This window comes from Dama dama, chromosome 21, assembly GCF_033118175.1.
Source record: "Dama dama isolate Ldn47 chromosome 21, ASM3311817v1, whole genome shotgun sequence".
Lineage (NCBI taxonomy): Eukaryota > Metazoa > Chordata > Mammalia > Artiodactyla > Cervidae > Dama > Dama dama.
In genome coordinates this window covers 2,740,211-2,757,324 of record NC_083701.1, presented here as the reverse complement: position 1 = coordinate 2,757,324, position 17,114 = coordinate 2,740,211, and the positions used below count along the sequence as shown (strand labels likewise).

The 17,114-nt window shown below is 64.6% G+C and overlaps 3 protein-coding genes across 4 annotated transcripts; 1 reads left to right on the top strand and 2 right to left on the bottom strand.

Moving 5' to 3' along the window:
* Positions 1-1,304: 1,304 nt before the first annotated feature.
* On the top strand, positions 1,305-4,866 carry THEM6 (thioesterase superfamily member 6). The gene is made up of 2 exons (XM_061123078.1): positions 1,305-1,917; positions 3,302-4,866. Exons 1-2 carry the CDS (start codon positions 1,405-1,407, stop codon positions 3,413-3,415), a joined length of 627 nt encoding a protein of 208 aa, XP_060979061.1. The 5' UTR covers positions 1,305-1,404; the 3' UTR covers positions 3,416-4,866.
* Positions 4,867-7,811: 2,945 nt separating this feature from the next.
* Positions 7,812-8,974, bottom strand: SLURP1 (secreted LY6/PLAUR domain containing 1). Its single transcript, XM_061123089.1, has 3 exons — positions 8,883-8,974; positions 8,361-8,480; positions 7,812-8,158 (listed from the first exon to the last, which is right to left on the bottom strand). The coding sequence occupies exons 1-3, from the start codon at positions 8,941-8,943 to the stop codon at positions 7,959-7,961; spliced, it is 381 nt and encodes a 126-aa protein (XP_060979072.1). The 5' UTR covers positions 8,944-8,974; the 3' UTR covers positions 7,812-7,958.
* Positions 8,975-12,514: 3,540 nt separating this feature from the next.
* LYPD2 (LY6/PLAUR domain containing 2) lies at positions 12,515-15,928 on the bottom strand. 2 transcript variants are annotated; one of them, XM_061123093.1, is made up of 3 exons: positions 15,805-15,928; positions 13,140-13,259; positions 12,515-12,783 (listed from the first exon to the last, which is right to left on the bottom strand). In XM_061123093.1, exons 2-3 carry the CDS (start codon positions 13,171-13,173, stop codon positions 12,575-12,577), a joined length of 243 nt encoding a protein of 80 aa, XP_060979076.1. In that variant the 5' UTR covers positions 13,174-13,259; positions 15,805-15,928; the 3' UTR covers positions 12,515-12,574. The 2 variants fall into 2 exon arrangements, with proteins under 2 accessions (XP_060979076.1, XP_060979075.1); XM_061123092.1 differs by lacking the exon at positions 15,805-15,928 and adding an exon at positions 15,491-15,783.
* Positions 15,929-17,114: the final 1,186 nt, after the last annotated feature.

Below are 17,114 nucleotides of genomic sequence, written 5' to 3'. Positions count from 1 at the left end.
CCTGTTCCTGGGAGTATCCAAACAGATCCAGGGACCTGGGACAACTCTGGCCCTACTCCGCCCAGCTACTGGTCCCAGAAGCAAAGCCAGAAAAGCAAACCACTCAGCCTCTGCCCGACACTGACCCTGGCGAGGAGGCCGCCTAGCACCCAGCTCCGTGGACTGCGGACCACGGCTGCCCCAGGAGCTTCTTCTTCCCGGCCTGCGAGAGCCCTGCAGCCCAAGCCCCCTGGGAGTGGACTGGACAGACAGACGGCTTCCTCAGTCCAGCTGCTGCCAGACACCTTCTCAGAGCCACTGGACTGCAGCCCTCACTCTGCAAGCCCACCTTCCCAGGACTCTAATACTGCCCTGAGCAGGCGGCCTCGGGGGTCACTGGCAGATGCGGTCGTTGGAGAGGCCTGAAGGCTGGTCAGGGGAGCTGGCCTGCCTTCTCTAGGTCTTCGCGCAAAGCCCTGCAGAGAAGACGGACAGGACACTGACTCAGTGCAGCAGCGCGTCAGGCCAGGAGTCCCAGGTGCCTAAGTCAAGTTACCATTGAATCCACTGCTGAGTCATTTCAGTTACTAACTCCTCCCTCTCCACCCTGGATGTTCTTTGCTCCCGTTTCTAAAAAGGGCAAAGGGTGGGAATGCTTGGAAATGAGGTTGCGGTTGTCAGGATCTTGGGGGGCAGGGGTGAGTGCGGCGGAGTTAATGAGGTCACAGGCTGAGACTGAACAGGTGTACTGGGGCCACAGTGAGACACTCCTTGAATCCGCCCGCACATGGGGCTGTCGTCCTGCGAAAGCGGGGAGCCCCTGGAGGTTCGGGAGCAGAGGAGGGTCGGTTTCCAGTCGTCTCCAAGTAACGCCGCAGGGGACCGGGCTATGTCCATCCCTCCCGCACAATACCACAGCCTAGGCCAGGGAAGTGCTGGAGGCTCTCCCAAATTAGATGTGGAATTCCGGGGTCAATCCGAGTCTTCAAGGGCCAGGGAAAGGCGCGAGGGGCTCGCGCTACCAGAGACTGGGGGCGACGCTGCGGGAGACCCGGGGACGCTCCTGCGTCGGTAACGCTGGGAGTGACCGCCAGGTGCCGCTGCGACCCCAGGGCTCGCCTCCCTATGCCCCGCCCGCCGCGGAGAAAGCGAAAGACGCTCGCGCCGCGGGGTGGGACAAACCACTGCGAGCGCGGGGGGGGGGGGGGCCGCGGCGAGAAGCGGTACTTCGCCCGCGGCGCCAGGCGCGTCGCCCCCTCAGCCGGTCTCGCGAGATGGTTCGCTCCGCCCGCGCACTGCTCAACGGTTCCCAAGCCGGCCGGCTGAGCAGCGGAATCAGCGCCGCCGGCTGCAACGCTGCGCGCGGAGCCGGCAACCACGCTGACGGCTCTCCCGCGCCCGGCGCCCGCTGCGGCCGCGGCCACGATGCTGGAGCTGCTCGTAGCGCTGCTGGCCCTGGCCCTAGCCTACTTCGCATTGCTGGACGGCTGGTACCTCGTGCGCGTGCCGTGCGCCGTGCTGCGCGCGCGCCTGTTGCAGCCGCGCGTCCGCGACCTGCTGGCTGAGCAGAGCTACGCGGGCCGCGTGCTGCCCTCGGACTTGGACCTGCTGCTGCACATGAACAACGCGCGCTACCTGCGTGAGGCCGACGTGGCGCGCGCCGCGCACCTGGCCCGCTGTGGTGTGCTCGAGGCATTGCGCGCGCTCGGGGCGCGCGCCGTGCTGGCTGCTTCCTGCGCGCGCTACCGCCGCTCGCTGCGTCTGTTCGAGCCGTTCGAAGTGCGCACGCGCCTGCTGGGCTGGGACGACCGCGCCTTCTACGTGGAGGCGCGCTTCATCAGCCTGCGCGACGGCTTCGTGTGCGCGCTGCTGCGCTCCCGCCAGCACGTGCTGGGCACCTCGCCAGAGCGAGTCGTTCAGCACCTGTGCAAGCGCAGGGTGAGCGTCCCCGGTCCCCCGCACGTCTCCCCTGGCCCCTGAGGACCCCTGGCCTCCTGGCCCCACACTGCCGCCTCCCTTCTGAGGGATGCTCTCATCCCGCCCTTCCCTTTGGTCCCAGGCCAGGGCCTTCTTCACTGATGCCTTTCTTCGTGAGACCCCTCAGGGTTCCCTGATCACCTCTTTATAGCTGGACTCAGCTTGCCCCTTTCCCGCCGCTTCTTATGAACCTGGCTCCTCAAGGCTCCCTGCCACACCCTCCACATTTTCCGGAACAGGGAAGACCCCTCTCCTCAGGGGGTCCAAGTGTGGCCGAGAGTTCTGAGCCCGTCTCACGGGTTCTCGGTTCTGAACGAAGGATGGAGTTAGGGTGGGGGTGGTGTCGGTGACAGGAGATTGGTGGGTATTCTCAGGACCTGAGACCCCCCCCCCCCTTCACCCAGATTAGAGCTGAGGGGCTGGGTCACCATCCCCTGTGTTCTGGTGAGAATTGAGCTCTCTAGAGCTGCAGGCCCTGCACCTTTTCCAGTTGGAGAAAAGAGGGCCGCAGCACTTGCCTGGGGCTCAAGGCCCCTCCCTGGGGTCTGCTCTTCCCAGCCCAGCTGGGCCTGCCGCTGCGGCAAGGCAACTGGGCCCTGGGGACGTTGCTGTGGTGCCGGTTGCCAGGGCAGGCTCCTGCTGCAGACAGGTGCCTAATGCTTGGGCACCTGCATGCCAGAGCCAGGACCTGCTGGACCCCTTGGTGCCGTCAGACAGGGCGCTGCCCTCTCTGGCCGTGGACAGGTGCAGAAGAGGGAGACAGCCTCACCTCATGGTGAGGCCATGACTTTGCATTATATCAGAGGTGGGGAAGCAGGCTCAGAGAGGCGATGCGAAATGCTTGAGGCTACACAGCAGGCCAGAGGCCCAGCCCGCTGCTTTTCTGTCTCTTTGAGTCAAGGACACCCCCAGAGAGCCTGGATCCCACCCACCTCACACCCACAGAGATGCTGTGTGTGTCCCTTCATTGTCAGGAGAGTGGGAAGGGGGGAGCCATCAAGGCTGTAAATCCGTGGACTCAGCTGCGACCAAAGTGTGGAGGAGAGGGAGCCAAGGCCACTTTCCTGCAGGGGAGGGTGCCATGAGGCCAGGTGTGGGCTGAAGGGTGACTCCCACGTGAGAAGTGAGATGGCCCTCACCCAGCCTGGCAGGGACACCCCGTGGATGTCCGGTCCCAGATGGGGCAGAGGGCCCCAGGTGCAGTGTCGGGTTTAGCGTGGGTCAGGCTGAGCCCAGTGCCCAGGATCTGCGTGCCGAAAGGCTGGTGTGGGGTGACCCAGCCTCGTGGAGAGGGCTGGGCTGCAGCTGAGTCTGGATCCGGTCTCACCCCCATCTCCCTCTGCAGGTGGAGCCCCCAGAGCTGCCGGCTGACCTGCAGCACTGGATCGCCTACAATGAGGCCAGCAGCCAGCTGCTCCGGGCCGAGAGCGGGCTCCACGACGTTCTCAAAGACCAGTGACCGCCACAGCCTGCCATCCCTGCCCACCAGCCTTGACCTGGAGGCCGTTGCCCACCCTTCCCCACCTGCCAGGGGGCAGAGAGTGCAGCATGGGCCGGCTGGACTGGGCCCTCTCTGAGCTGGAGTGACCTTGCGACCCACCCAGCCCCCTCACATGCTCAAGGCCCTCCCCTGCCTCCATTATTGATGCCCCTGCATACCCCATCCCATGCCAAGCACGGGGTGGGGGTGATGCAGGCACCCAGGCCAGATCTGCCCTCTGGGTGGTGACGATGGGCAAACCAGGAGGCCCAGGGCCCTTGGCATGCAGGCAGCAGGGGCTTGGGGTGGGCTACCTTGCAGGTGAAGCCAGGCTTCCGTGCTCTGAGTGGGTGGGTGCCTGGCGCAGGGAGCGGGCTGGAGTTGCCTTGAGTGCCAGAGCTTGGAGTCTGAGGCTGCCATTGGGGGTGAGGCCGGAGCAGTCCTGGAGGTAGGGCCGGGGGGGTGCAGGGAGCTGGCCAAGGCCCGGGTCCTGATATGGGCCCCCGAGGAGCTGGAAGGATCAGAGCAGCATTTCAAGGCAGATCCCTCTGCTGCGCGTGGGGGGCGGGGCAGAGTGTGGCCAGGCAGACGGGCCCAGGGCACTCAGGAGAGAGGCCTGGTCACCAGGTGCTGGGGTGGCGGTGGGGCCTTGGAGAGTACGGTGGGCCCAGCGCAGGTCAGCTGTGCAGCGGCTCCGGTGGAGGCTGTGAGCTGTCACAGCTGGGGGTGGGGGGTCCTAGCCAGAACCTGCTGCTGAGGAGGGATTGGGGAGAGGCTTGGGGTCCTGCCTGGGTGCCCTCACCTGTCTGCACCCCTTGGTGCCCATAGGACCGTGCTGTGTGACCCCGGCTGGGGTCCTGCCCTCTCTGGGCCTGTAGCGCCTCTGCCCTCCCGCTGGGGCTGTCCTTGCCTGGCCCGACGTCCTGTCCGGCTGTTGATTTGTTTGTTTCTTCCTGCGCTGAGAGCTGCTCCTGCAGGGGGCTGGGGCTGCTCGAGCAGCTCTGTCCTGGTGTCACCAGCCTGCTGAGGTGCTGGCCGGGTCCTGCCCACTCTCTTGCCTTGCAGCTGGAGCGAGGGCGGCTTGGGGAGAAGCAGGAACTGGTCCAGGGCCTTGGAGAGCACGAGGGCAGTGCAGGTGGGCCTCGTCCCTGACTGGGGACAGTCTGGGCTCTGGGGGTGGGTTCTGCCCCGGGCAGGGTGCCTGCTCACCTGTGCCCCTTCAGCTGCCCCCGCCAGCCCCCGGGGCAGCCCAGAGGGGCCCAGGGTTGCTCCCTGGCCGCCTCGTCCATCCCCCGCCGGTGGGGCCAGGAGCACGGCCACGGCCCTCTTCCTCCCCTGCCCCTACGGCATGGTCCGCCTCAGCCACGGGGAACACTGCTGTGTTTCTGTTTTATTTAAGGAAAGCCCAAGAGTAAAGGCCTTCAACGTGAGCGTGCTGGGGAGTCTTCATTTCCGAAGCCCTTCTGATGTGGGGCGGGGGGTGCTGTCGGGATTGTTGGGTGAACTTGGGGTCCACGCTGGCAGGGCAGGACTTGTGCCCGTTCTGCGGATCACGGGGTTGAGGCCAGAAAGGAGCTGCCCCAAGCCCTTTACAGACTGGCCCTCTCCTCTGTGGTTGTCCACAGAGGCTTGGGAGGTGCCACCCCAGACTCTGGGTCTGGGCCCCCAGGCTCCTGGGCTCACTAGGCAGGGTGAGGGCTGGCAGGTGGGGCAGAGGTCAGTGGGCTTTAGTGGGGGTGGAGAGGGTGAGCAGAGGGACTGTTGTGCAGGCACCCCCAGGAGGGCAGGGATGGGACCCCTGGGACGGAAGGCAGGTGCGTGGGGCGGGGGGGGGGGTGCGGCGTCCATGCTCTGCCTGCCTGCCCCAGCAGGGGTCAGCAATGGGGCCTGGGAGAGAAGGGCCATTGGAAGCGGCTGGGTGTGCAGCAGGCTATTCAGCAATGGGGTGGTGGGGCTGGAGAAGCTCGGAGCAGAGCAGTGCTGCGCTGCCAGGGTGGTTGGCTGGAGCCTCAGTCCTTTTCACCTTCCATCTTCCCTGAGGGCCCTGAGGCCTGCCAGGCGGGGCCTCATGCCTGTCCTGAGCCAATGGCCACGTAAAGGTCACATGGGCCCCCTTCCAGAAGATCTGTTTCTCTTCATGTGATACATGTTTGCACAGGGCCTGTAGGGAGGGGCGGCAGGGTTTGGGGGATCGTGGCAGGTGACTGAGCTGACCGCTGCCAGACAGGACAAGTTCTTGGCGGGACCACAGACAGGAAATGGTGCACTGAGCCAGGGGCCCCCTAGTGGCTGGCTGGGGAGATGGGATGGAGGTGCCTGGGCATGGTCTGTCCCGCTTGGCACGGTTGTTGGCGGCGGACGGGGCGGGGGGGGGGGGGGTGGTGTTCAGGATGGTCACAGGCATCTAGGCTGCGTGTGGCTGCCCCAGGGGCATGGGGACTTCTGTGTCCACTTCAGGAGATGCAGCCTAGCTGGGGTGTGGGGAGGGGAGGCTCTGGGTCCACACTTGGAGGACAGGCCTGTAGTAGAGGAGAGAAGGGTACCTGTTGACTAGGGGGCCTGGCTTCAGGACTGGGCTTTGGGAGTGTATCTGCAGCCTAGTTCTCACAAGATCCACTGATCCCATGCAGTGGCCGCTTTTGTTGAGAAGCTCAAGTGACTGTCAGCCCGCATGTGGGTTGGGCCCTGGTTCTCCCTGGACCACACTCCCCCTCCCGCAGGCCAGTGGCTACAGGACCGTCCACCCCAGGCCCCTGCCCCTGTGGTCTGTGCGGTGTCTGGCTCCCCAGGTGACCCCCACCCCCTGCCACCTGCCTGCAGGACGTCCCGGGAGGCGGAGCTCCTGGGGGAGGTGGTGGCATTCCTCGCCATCTGTCCTGATGGAAGAGGTACTCATGATGGAAGAGGGGCCCTTCTTTCTCTGGCCAGTGAGCAGGGGGCGGAGGGCCCATTATGGAGCGTCTCCCCGCCACAGCTCTTTGTGACCCACCCACTTCCACGTGACGGGAGGTGGGGGTGTGCGATCAGCACCCACTTGCCTCAAGGCCCCACACGCTTGCAGACGGTGTGGGCAGCTGCCGTCCACCCTGCAGCCACCTGCTAACCACTCTTGTGGCCCCCAGCAGTGACCTACCCAGCTCCCACAGGGGCGCAGACCAGCGGGTGTGCCCAGGGTCAGGGCAGGGGCTTGGCAGGCCCCCGTGCGCTCAGGCCGCCTTGCATGGCTCCCGCTGGAGGTGTGGGCAGGGAGAACCCATGACCCTGGTGCTGGGCAAGGAGTCTGAGGGGTGCGCTCCCTCTGCTGGCCACGTGGAGGCCCCCACCCACCCGCCTTTTCTGGGAGCAGGCAGCTGCCACGCCTCTCCCAGCTGCACACCTGCCCTGCACCCCTGAAGCGCCCAGAGGTGCCCCCCTCTTGCTCTGCTGGTGAGACTGAAGGGGGCAGTGACGTGGCTTCACTGTGCCCCAAGGTGAGTGGTGGCCCTGGCCTCCAAGTGCAGGGTCACATCAGGAGTGGTCTGGAAGTCTGGCTGTAATGCAGAATGTGGAGAATCTCCAGCCCAGACGCCCGACGGCAAGGTGGACACTGACAGGTGGGGGTCAGTCCAGCTCCTGCTTCCCACTCCCTGCAGTGGGGCTTGAGCAACGGGACGCCAAGGACAGCTGGCAGGGTTTCCTGGGGCCTAAGGATCCTGGTCTCCAGGGGGTGGTCAGCCCCCAAGGACACTCTGCAGCCCATCCTTGAGCAGACAGGCCAGACCACGGGGGGCCCCTGAAGCCCCTGAACCAGCCCTGGGGGTCTGAGGCAAGCGGGCACAGCCTTCGTGTTTCATACACACACTCCTCTCTAATCTCAGCTGTCCCCGGGGCTCAGGGTGTAATAGGCCTGTTGTCTCACAGGAGGCAACTGGGGCCTGGGGAGTTGTGTGGGTGCCCGCAGACCCAGGTACACCCAACTCCACACCCTTGGGAAGACCCAGTCTGGGGGGGCAGGCCATCCCCACATGCCCTCTTCCCCAGGTCCCCACCTTGCTGCCGCGGCAGACCTGGGCCCCACAGACCCACCCACCCTCTGAGAACACTGGATTCCACCCCTTTTCCTCCCCATCCTGGGGAGGGGCATGGGGTGGGGGAATGCCTCCAGAGCCCCAGGAAATATTCTGGAAGCAGAGTCAGATTTTCCTTGGGCTGAGCAACAAGTCCTGGTCGGACTGCAGGAAGTCATTTGTCCCCAAAGCCTCCGCCCGCCTGTCTGTGAAGCAGCTCAGAACGGCCGTGGCGGGCACGAGGCTCAAGTGCCGGAACACGGCTGGTCCCACCCAGCTCCCCAAAGGCGGCCCTGTGGGCTCTCAGTGTCCAGAAGGAAGAGATGGTCTCCTCAGTTTATTTATGTACCCCACAGGTTTAGGGGAGGAGGGCAAAACAATTCTCTCCCCCGGGGTCCCATGAGTAGCCTGGTGCCTGCTGAGCTCGGACCGTGGGTGCGTGCCAACAGAGCGGCCGACCGGCAGTGTCGGGCACCTCAGGGAAGGAGGTGGCTGAGGACCACGGCCCCCAGGGGGGCCAGGGCTCCGGCACTGAGCCTGGCAGCGCCCACGGAGTTGCAGAGGTCGTGGAAGCAGCAGAAGATGGGGTGGGCAGCCCCGATGCTGTCTGGGTCGGTGGCCTCACAGGATCTGGCGCAGGTGCTGGTCACCACGGGGCTCTCGTTGAAGGGGAACTCTGGAGGGAGGGCAGGCGTCAGAGCGCGGTCACCCTGCCCCGGCCTTCCCTGGCCATCCCAGTCTGCGCCCTTCACCTTGCTCTTCCTGCCTCCTCCCAGGACACCCTAACTGACCACCGGCCTGGAAGTCACCCGGGCCCCTGCTGGGGTCTGCAGTGTGGCCCTGAGGTGGGAGCTGGGAGCCCCGGGCCCCCGCCGCACCTGCCTCTACCGTCACCAGCGTGGTCTTGCAGGCTATTTCGTCCGGCTTGCAGTAGGTAATGTTCTTGCACAGAGGAAGGGCCGTGGGCTGCTCACAGGTGATGCAACTTAAGGCCTCACCTGGGGAGGGACGGGAGCAGACCCTCACCACCCGGCCCTGAGACCCACCCTGGGGGTCGCAGGAAGGGCAGGAGAAGAGGCCAGGGGTGGTCCAGTCCTGGGCCCTTCCCCATGGGTCTGCCTGGAGCATGTGTTGGCGTCCCTCCCTGGGGGAGCACCTTGCCCCGCTGAGCCCCTTCAGGCCCAGCCTCCCGGCTTAGACGTGATCCCTGCACCCCCAACCCGAGCCTCGGTCTCCCTGCCTGGAGAGCAGGCCGTGACCCCTGCCCCGGGTGGAGCCGGGCTCAGGACCAGAGGGTAAGGGCGACCAGCCCAGGTGGTGACCCCCTCCCCGCCGCGGAGGTGGGCTGGGCGAGGATCAGCGCCAGGCCCCCTGCCGGCCAGCCGCACCGCCCCTCTCACCCAGGCGCACGACCGAGGCCGCGGTGAGCAGCAGGGCCAGCAGGGCCCCGGGGACGGCCATCCCTTAGTCAAGCTGAGCGGCCACGGTCTCCGCCGGCCGCCTGTGGGGATTTATACCCAGCCCTTGGGTCCCCACTCTGGGTGGTGGCAGGAGCCGCCCATGAGTCAGCCGGGTGGAAGCTGGGGAGGCAGCTGGTGGAGGACGCGTGGGTGCCGGCCCTCGGGGCGGGAGCCCTGGGTGCTGGAGCTGGCCGGCCCCTCCCCTGGCCGCCGCACGGGAGCCACGGGCCGCCCGTCAGGCTCTGGCCTGGACTCAGGTCTCTCCCAAACTCACCCAGGCCAGGGCCCATCCCTCCATCCCAGACGTCCTCTGCCGGGCGTGTACCTGATCCTGTCCCCGCACCCCTGAGCTGAGGTCCGGAGTGGCGGTGTCAGACCAGGTGCAGAGGAGGCGAGTGCCTGGTGAGGCGCGGGGGTGGCCTGGAGCCAGCAGGCCCCTTTCTGCTGCCGAGTGTGGTGCCCCGGGCCCACATCCCTGATGGTGCCCTCATCACCGCCAGCCACTTCCTCACAAATGGCCTTTAGACCAGGCCTGAGCTTCCTGTTCCCAGCCCCAGACAGCAGGGCTTCCGGACCCGCCGTGAGGCCCGCCTCTCACCTCGCGCTGCCCAGCGTCCACCCTGCACTCTGCCTCTCGCTGACCTTGCCACCTGTCCACCCCGTGCCAAAGGCCTGGGTCCCGTCTGCTGTCCCAGCCTTGGATTTCTCTGTCCTTGGAGGGCACAGTGGGTGGGTGGGTGGGTGTGTGGATGGACGGGCGGATGGATGATGGATGGTTGAAAAGACAGACAACTGGGTGATGCTTGAGTGAGTGGATGGGTGGAAGGAGGAATGAAAGGATGGACGATGCATGGGTGGTGGGCGGGCTGGTTGGAAAGGGAGGGGGCATGTTCTGGCATTTGAGGCTCGTGCCCACTTATTCCTTCACCACTTATGAAAGAATAAGTGGTGGGGAGGTGGTGGATGAAGGAATATGTGCTGGGTGGAGGGTGGGAGTGGGCCGTGCCACAGGGCAGGGAGTTACACCCCAGTCTCAGGGCAGGGTGACATGCTGGGAGGAGCTTGGGGCTGGCCCTCGGGAGGCCTAGGTTTGAGTCTTGGCTGTGCTGCCGTCTGTCTGTGACCTTGGGGTGACTCTCCTTCCTCCAGACTGCATTTCTGTTTCTGTGATGGAACTAGGGACCCAGGGCAGTTGGAGGGCAGAAGTGACCTGGCCTCGTGGATGGGGAGGTGGTTGCAAGGAAACAAAGGGAATTGTTTGCAAAGGGAGGACCGTAGTTAATGCAGGTTAAACGAGGGAGTCACACGCAGGCGTGGGCCCAGAACGCAGTGGGGCGGCCCTTCTCCAGGGCGTGGGCCGTGGAGGCACCGAGGACTGTTTGAGTGGAGCCGGGCAGGGTCTGGTCTGGAGCCTCAGAGATGGGGTGGGTCCTGGCAGCCCCAGTCTTCTGTGTGACCAGGTCTGCTCGTGAGCCACCCTGACCCCCTTCTTTCAGGTGTAAAGCAGGCAGAGGACCATAGCCCAGGGGGCAGCTGTGAAAACTAGCCGGCGAAGGTCGCGGTGGTGATGAAAGTGGAGCAGCGGCCGGGTGGGCTGGTCTGGTCTCCAGGCCAGGAGACCTGGCCCAAGGCCAAGGCCGTCGGGGCAGGCCCTGGAAAGCAGTCTTGAAGGAGCCGGAAGACCTTGGAGGTGGAGATGGCAGGGAGGGTGCTGAGGGGGGTGGGGTAGTGACCAGGGTGGACACACAGCCTTCCCGTGTTTGCCTGTAGGGCTATGTGTGCGTGTGTTTACAGAGTCATGCCTGGGTGCATAGTCGCTTTAGTTGTGTCTGACTCCTTGCGGCCCTATTGACTGTAGCCTTCCAGGCTCCTCCTCCATGGGATTCTCCAGGCAAGAATACTGCAGTGGGTTGCTATGCCCTGACCCAGGGATCGAACCAGGGTCTCCTGCGTTGCAGGCGGATTCTTTACCAGCTGAGCTACCAGGGGAGCCCTTACTGAGTCTCAATCCCGGCTTTAAGGCTTAAGTGGCCCACGGCCATCCTTGTTTTTGTGAGAGACATGGCAAGAGCCAGGTGGGAGTCCTGGTGGATAGCTGAGGGCAGGGTTCCTCCTTGACAAGGTCAGCACCCAGAGACATGGCCCCGGGGGTGGCATCTGAGACTGTGTGAACGTTCCTGGCCTCCTGGCCCCTGCTGTTCTGGGGCTTTGTCCAAGGTGCTCTCCCAGCAGCAGATCTGCAAGGGTCCTGCCCCTGGGAGCTGGCTGGGACTGCGAGTCTTGCCCACAGGAAGAGGAGGTGTGGCGTTCCCAGGGTCCGAGGGACAGGCGGCCCCCGAGGCTGCCCGCCTCCCGTCCCACAGGTGTGGGCGTCCTCAGTGGGACCCGACTGTGCGTCCAGCAGCTGCCTCCCTCCATCCAGGGGCAGGAAACCCTTAAAGGGGCTGACGGACAGTGGGGGCTCTCCAGACTCAGGGCTGTGGGCTGGGGGGCACCTAGTGGTGCAGAAGGAAGGCCGTGCAGCCCTGTCTCAACGTGCCTAGAGACTCAGTGCTGTGTGCACCCAGGGCCTCAGAGCAGCTTCTGTAGCAGGGCGGGGCAGAGACCAGGGGTGCGTCCCAGGGTACCCAGGGTCCACCTCCTGCCCTCCACCCTCCTCCAGTGCCCAAGCCTGTGCTCATAGGCCCGGGGGGAGGGGCGGGGGCAGGAAGGGGGTATGAGAGCCTGTGGGGTGGGGGCTCCCTGGGGAGGCAGCCTGGAGGCTTTGGGGCTGGCCCAAGGCCCAGGGAGACAGGGCTCTCTTCTGCAATGGAGCTTGGGCTGCCTGGGGGCCAGGGGGTGGGGCTTGGTGAGGCGGGGCTGGGGGCTTTCTGGGGGGCTTTCTGAGGGGCTTTCTGGGGTGGGCCTGGAGAGGGACTGGAGCTCACCCTCCAGCCTCCCGGGCTCTGCCCCCTCCGCCACACGACACAGGGGACCCTGTCACCACAGGCCTGACCCGGGGTAAGGCCTCGTTCAGGACTGGGCCAGTGAGCCTTGGGGGCTTTGTGGAGTAATCCCAGGTCCTGGTCCTCTCTTGGTCCCCCTTGCCTACCTTCCACCTAGCCCGGCCTGCCATCCTGTACCCAGCCAACGTCTCTGTCATTCAAGGGCGGTCCTAATGCCCCCGCCTCTGAGAGGCCACCCCTGATCCAGCCCTGGTGGATGTGGTGTGCCCCCTGTGGGCCCCACTTCCTGTCCTGCCACAGCCAGGCCCCCCGAGCTAGGTCTGCTGGGTGTGCAGGACCAGTGGGTGTCTCAGGACTAGTGGGTGTCCAGGTCTGGTGGATGTGCAGGTCTAGTGACCATCCCGCCTTACCCCATCACAGGGAGATGGAGGGCCCACAGACAGATGGGGCAGCGGAGTGGCTGAGAGAGAGCCTGGGCCGGGCAGAGTGGGTGGGGAGATGGAGGGGCTAGAAGGGCCAAGGGAACACGGCCTAGGCTGAGGAGCCAGAGCTGCAGCGGGCAGCCCTCCCCCCGTCCAGCGGGCAGGTCTGCTCCCAGAAAACAGATTCAGGAGGCCTGGTGCAGGTGTGGGCCATGATTCTTCAGAGGCGCTGGGGGCTGGGCTACACGGGGCTGTGGGCCAGGGTCTAGAGATGGAGGCTCAAGAGTGGGGCGAGCAGGAGGAGGGCGCTGGCCAGGCCTCGGGGGCCACCCAGGGCGGGTGCCCCATCCACGTTGCACAGGTCAGTGTTGCAGCAGGACACGGGCCGGGTCCAGCCGATGCCGTCCACATCTGAGGGCACGCACTTGCTGGCACAGGACTTGGTCACCGTGGAGTCCCCCAGGAAGGGGTACACTGAGGGCACGGGGGCGCCGGTGTCAGGCTGGCCCCCGAGCCCCAGCCCAGCCGCCTCCCGCAGCACCCACTCTGCCTCAGCCCCTCCGTGACCCGGCCCCTCCTTCCTTCTACCACCCTTGCACCAGGGGCGCGCGGTGACTTGTTCAGGATGCCTCGAGGGGTGAGGCTGCTCCGTGACTCCCCAGCCAGGCTGCAAGAGCCTCCCACTGCAGGAAGGAGGGTGAGGAAAGAGGGAGGGAGCCTGGCTGCTTGGACCGAAAGCCCTCTCTAGATGACACAGGGGGGGCCGCCCTCCACACACAGGGCCCGGGCTGGAGGCAGCTCCGACCCCAGGGCGCGGCCCGCCCACTGACCTGTCTCCAGGGAGTACAGTGTGGTCTTGCACATGGTCTCGTTGGCGTTGCAGGTGGCGATGGTGATGCAGCTGGACACGCTGATGGGCTCGGGACACGTGTAGCATTGCAGGGTGACCACTGGGGAAGGAGCGGCCGGGGCCAGTCAGGCAGGCCTGTCCCTCCCAAGCCTTGGGACCCGATAGCTCAGGTTTGAGGGGGACAACGCCACCGAGCCTCCAGTTTCCCACCGACCAAAACCCCAGGAAGATTCAAGAGCCGCGAGCTGGGTCCCTGAGTCCTGAGGCAGAGTGTGCCCCTGGGGGTCGGGCTCAGCCTGCTGGCCAAAGCCGAGATGCAGCAGTGTTGGGGGTGCTGGGGAGGCACGCAGAGGTGGGGACGCAGCCACGCCTCTGCAATAAAGGGCCCGTCAGGGGCCGGGAGGACCTCCCTGCAGCAGGTCACCCCCTGCACGCCCCAGGCATCCTCATGAGCAACATGCAGGACCCCAAGTGCTGCAGGGGGATGGGAGATCAGGCAGGGAGGTGTATGGCTGCAGGGTGGGCTGGGCCGGGCCTTCTGTGCTGCTGGTGGAAGCTTAACAAGGGAGAGGAGGCGAGCTCAGGCCCAGAGGGATCCAGGCGGGTCAGGGCACGGGCTGGAAGGCTGACCCCTTCCCTCCAGCGCTGCCGGTGCCCCAGGCAGACCCCCGCAGCCTGGCCCTCCGCCCCCACTGCTGTTACTGTGTCTCCCAGGACACCTCCGTTTCCTTCTGGGCAGGACCGCCTGGCTGGGGCCCACCCCACCAGCTCCTCCTTGGGTTGGGAGTGGGGCCCGTGAGGGTCTGGGCATCTGAGACCCAAGTCCCCCAGGATGTCCGGTTCGCTTCCCTCTTCTCCGCCTCCTGCCACCCCCACCCCGGGGGTGCCTCCCCAGGGTCCCCACGGCATGTCCTGCATCCTGCCCCGGGAACCACGGCCCCGGAATCTGGGAATGTCACTCTGACCTTGCCCGCCTGCCCCAGCAGAGAGCCCGTCCCTGGTGCCCATGCCCCTGATGAAGGGCCATACTGGGCACCCAGGGCCTTGGCAGCCAACCACCCTGCCAGTCCCAGCCCTGGACAGTGCCTCCCGCTGTCCCTGTCCTCACCCTCCCTGGGCCGCAGGCGCCCCTCTGCTGGTGCCCGTCGGTGCCTGCCCCCCACGCCCTCCTCACCTCCCTGCTTTCTGCCTCTCCCTGGCCCCCGCTGCCCCCTCCGGCTGCCGGGCACCCCTCACCGAGCTCACAGCAGGCGGCCAGCACCAGCACCGGCAGTGCCAGCTGTGTCCCCCACATGGTCTGGTTCCTGCCGCGCGTCGGTCCTGGGCCTGCCCCCCGGGGATGGGAGCACCGTGCCGCCACCCGACCGGTCAGCAGAGCAGACTAGGGGGATCGGTTTCCCAGGTGGCAGAGGTACGGAGGCCCGCCCCCTGCCCAGGGGCCCCACCCGCCTCCACCTGGACCCGCTCCTCCATGGCTCTCCTCCGCCCCTCCCCACCCCTTCCTCATTCCTCTGCCTCCCGCAGTCTGGGCCCCTCCCCGAACCCTCATGACCCCCTGGTGACCCCCCTCTTATGGTTGGGGGTCCTCGCCTGCCTCTGTAACTCTCTCGGGGGTGCTCCGACTTCTCCCCACCAGACGGTACTGCCCCTCAGGATGGCCTCAGCCTGCCTGGAAGGGAGCAGCAGAGGGGGGCTCCCCTGCACCCTGACTCCCGCCGCTGTCAGGGGCCTTGGATGCCCACTCCTGTCTGTGGTGTTGAGTCCTGGTCTAGTGGTTCTGGGTTTGAGTCCTCCCAGGGTGCCCAGGCCCCAGTGCACAGCTTCTTTGAGGGGGTCACGTGGGGCATCGTGATGGGGAAATGGTCGCCTGGACAACCAGCCAAAATGTGCTCAGAGGATTGAGGGCACAAAGACAACAAAACTGTTGGGTCAACAGAAAGATCCTGGACGGTGTGGGGGAGGGGTGGGGTTGCAGGGGGACACAAATCCTGGTGTCCCCTCCAGGGGCTGGCACACCTTGGTCGGAGCCCCTGGCCCCACTGCAGGTCAGCGAGTTGACAGGATGGGCCTGGCCCCAGACTCAGAAGGGGGAGAAATGGATTCGGATTCAGATTCCTGTCCTAGGTTCAAGCGGCTGGAGGCACTGCTAGCCCGCCCACACCAACCACCCCCCGCCTCCCCCGCCCCGGGGGTGCACCTCGGCCTCTCCGGGGTCTGCCCTGTCTGTGACCCTACCTCCCCGCTCTGGGCCCCACGCTGCCCCAGTCAGCGAGGGTAAGTGCAGGACAGGGCTATTGACAGGCCTGGTTGGCCGGGCTGGGCTTGACTCACCGGGCTCCACCACAGCCCCGCTGGGCTCCTCCCTCCTCTCCCAGATCTCGCTCTGCTCCAGCTCCACCCCTGCTTTCCTGCTCCAGGGTGTCCTTCCCTCCTCTCATCCTGTGGCTGAAATTCTGCCTGGGAGCCCCCCACCGCACCCGATCGCCCCCATTGGCCTTTTCTAGTCCCGGGGGCAGCAGCTCCATGTGGGCTGTGGTCTTTGATCCCGAGACTGGGAGGGCTGCGGGCACCAGGGTGGAGAGGGGCGCCTAGCCTTCCCTAAACACCCAGAAGGTGTCAGACGCCCCGCCTGCTGCCTGCCAGACCTGGTTCCTGACACCACGGCTAGTGGCGGTGCTAGAGTTTCAGATGCGGGATGAGAGGCTGTCGCAGCGAGTTGACAGGTTGGTCATTGGAAGCTGGGCTGGGCGGCGGCCAAGACGGCAGCTGGGCCTGTCTGATTCCGCCACTCCCCAGGCCTCTGGGTTGATGCTGGGCGTGGCTAACAGGAACAGACAGCACCTCACACACGCGAGCTTCCTCCTGGGCCATTCTTCCAGCGTCTGGCCCAGCCCAATGCCTTCCATCCTCAGACCCAGGGACTCCACCTGTCCTTTTCTTCTGGAACAAGTCTGGCCTCTGGGCATTAGCTCCTCCTAGAGTTTCTGCCTGACCCCCGCAGGGAGACACAGACTGAGCCTCTCTGAAGTCGCAGCTGTGCACAGGGTGAGGAGGAATGTGCCCCAGCCAGGGTCTGGGTGCTCTGCTGGGAAGCCTCCCTACTAGGAGATCTATGCCCTTCGCTGCTCCTCTAGGAGCCTCAGGGTCAGTGTGCACAGTGTGACCAGGGTCAGAGGTCAGTGCGACCATGGGCAGGGGTCAGCTTGTGACCAGGGTCAGAGTGTGACCAGAGTCAGGCTCAGTGTGTGACAGGGGTCGGGGGTCAGGTGTCACCATCACTTTGTCTGGGAAGCTCTTGTGTCCTTAGAAAGAACAAACTAGACCAGTAGGTTAAAAAGGCAGGGAGCAAAGGTCAGTAAAAGAATTACTGTAACCAGCAGTCTAAGCAGGAGTAGGAACCAGTAGCAACTTCGATCTTGGTCCAGATAGAGTCAACACTTGGGTTACCCTCTTCACAGGAATGGAGCCATTTGGAGTGGTCATATATATTTTCTGATGTATTTTTCTATTAACCTAGTGTTATTGATGTAGGTACAACAGACCCAGTTAGAAGTAGTTGAAGGACTGACAACATGAACTTTAGCAGACAAAATAAATCTTTTTTTTTTTTTTTTCCAGGAGAATGAGCCTGAAAGCCAATCTGGACCTGGTGCTTTGCCAGATAGCCAGTTGTCTTAAGTTTGTCTGAGCAGGTTCTAGCCATTTAATGTGGTATTAACATATAAGCCAAAGTAGTTGTCTCCAGTAACAATTTTACTGTTTTTCTAGGTATGAGAAGACGTAAGAATTTGGGCCCAAGAAAATCCTTACATGAAAATATCTAACTATCTGAAGGCATGTTTTGTCCATTTTCCCAGAGCTCAAAGTGAGTGCCTAATTTCTGATCTCTGCCCTGAATTCCTTTCAGGGGGTGTTGAAGGGCAGCAGCTGAAGTGGCCATGATTTAACCTTTGTA

What these genes read in the sequence shown, in the direction of transcription:
- THEM6 (XM_061123078.1), top strand. Translation starts at nt 1,405, where the DNA reads ATGCTGGAGCTGCTCGTAGCGCTGCTGGCCCTGGCCCTAGCCTACTTC. An exon ending in AGCACCTGTGCAAGCGCAGG is followed by an intron (nt 1,918 to 3,301) that starts GTGAGCGTCCCC and finishes CTCCCTCTGCAG; the next exon opens with GTGGAGCCCCCAGAGCTGCC.
- SLURP1 (XM_061123089.1), bottom strand. Translation starts at nt 8,943, where the DNA reads ATGGCCGTCCCCGGGGCCCTGCTGGCCCTGCTGCTCACCGCGGCCTCG. An exon ending in GGCCTCGGTCGTGCGCCTGG is followed by an intron (nt 8,481 to 8,882) that starts GTGAGAGGGGCG and finishes GTCCCTCCCCAG; the next exon opens with GTGAGGCCTTAAGTTGCATC. An exon ending in GCTGGTGACGGTAGAGGCAG is followed by an intron (nt 8,159 to 8,360) that starts GTGCGGCGGGGG and finishes CCCTCCCTCCAG; the next exon opens with AGTTCCCCTTCAACGAGAGC.
- LYPD2 (XM_061123093.1), bottom strand. Translation starts at nt 13,173, where the DNA reads ATGTGCAAGACCACACTGTACTCCCTGGAGACAG. An exon ending in ACTGTACTCCCTGGAGACAG is followed by an intron (nt 12,784 to 13,139) that starts GTCAGTGGGCGG and finishes CCGTGCCCTCAG; the next exon opens with TGTACCCCTTCCTGGGGGAC.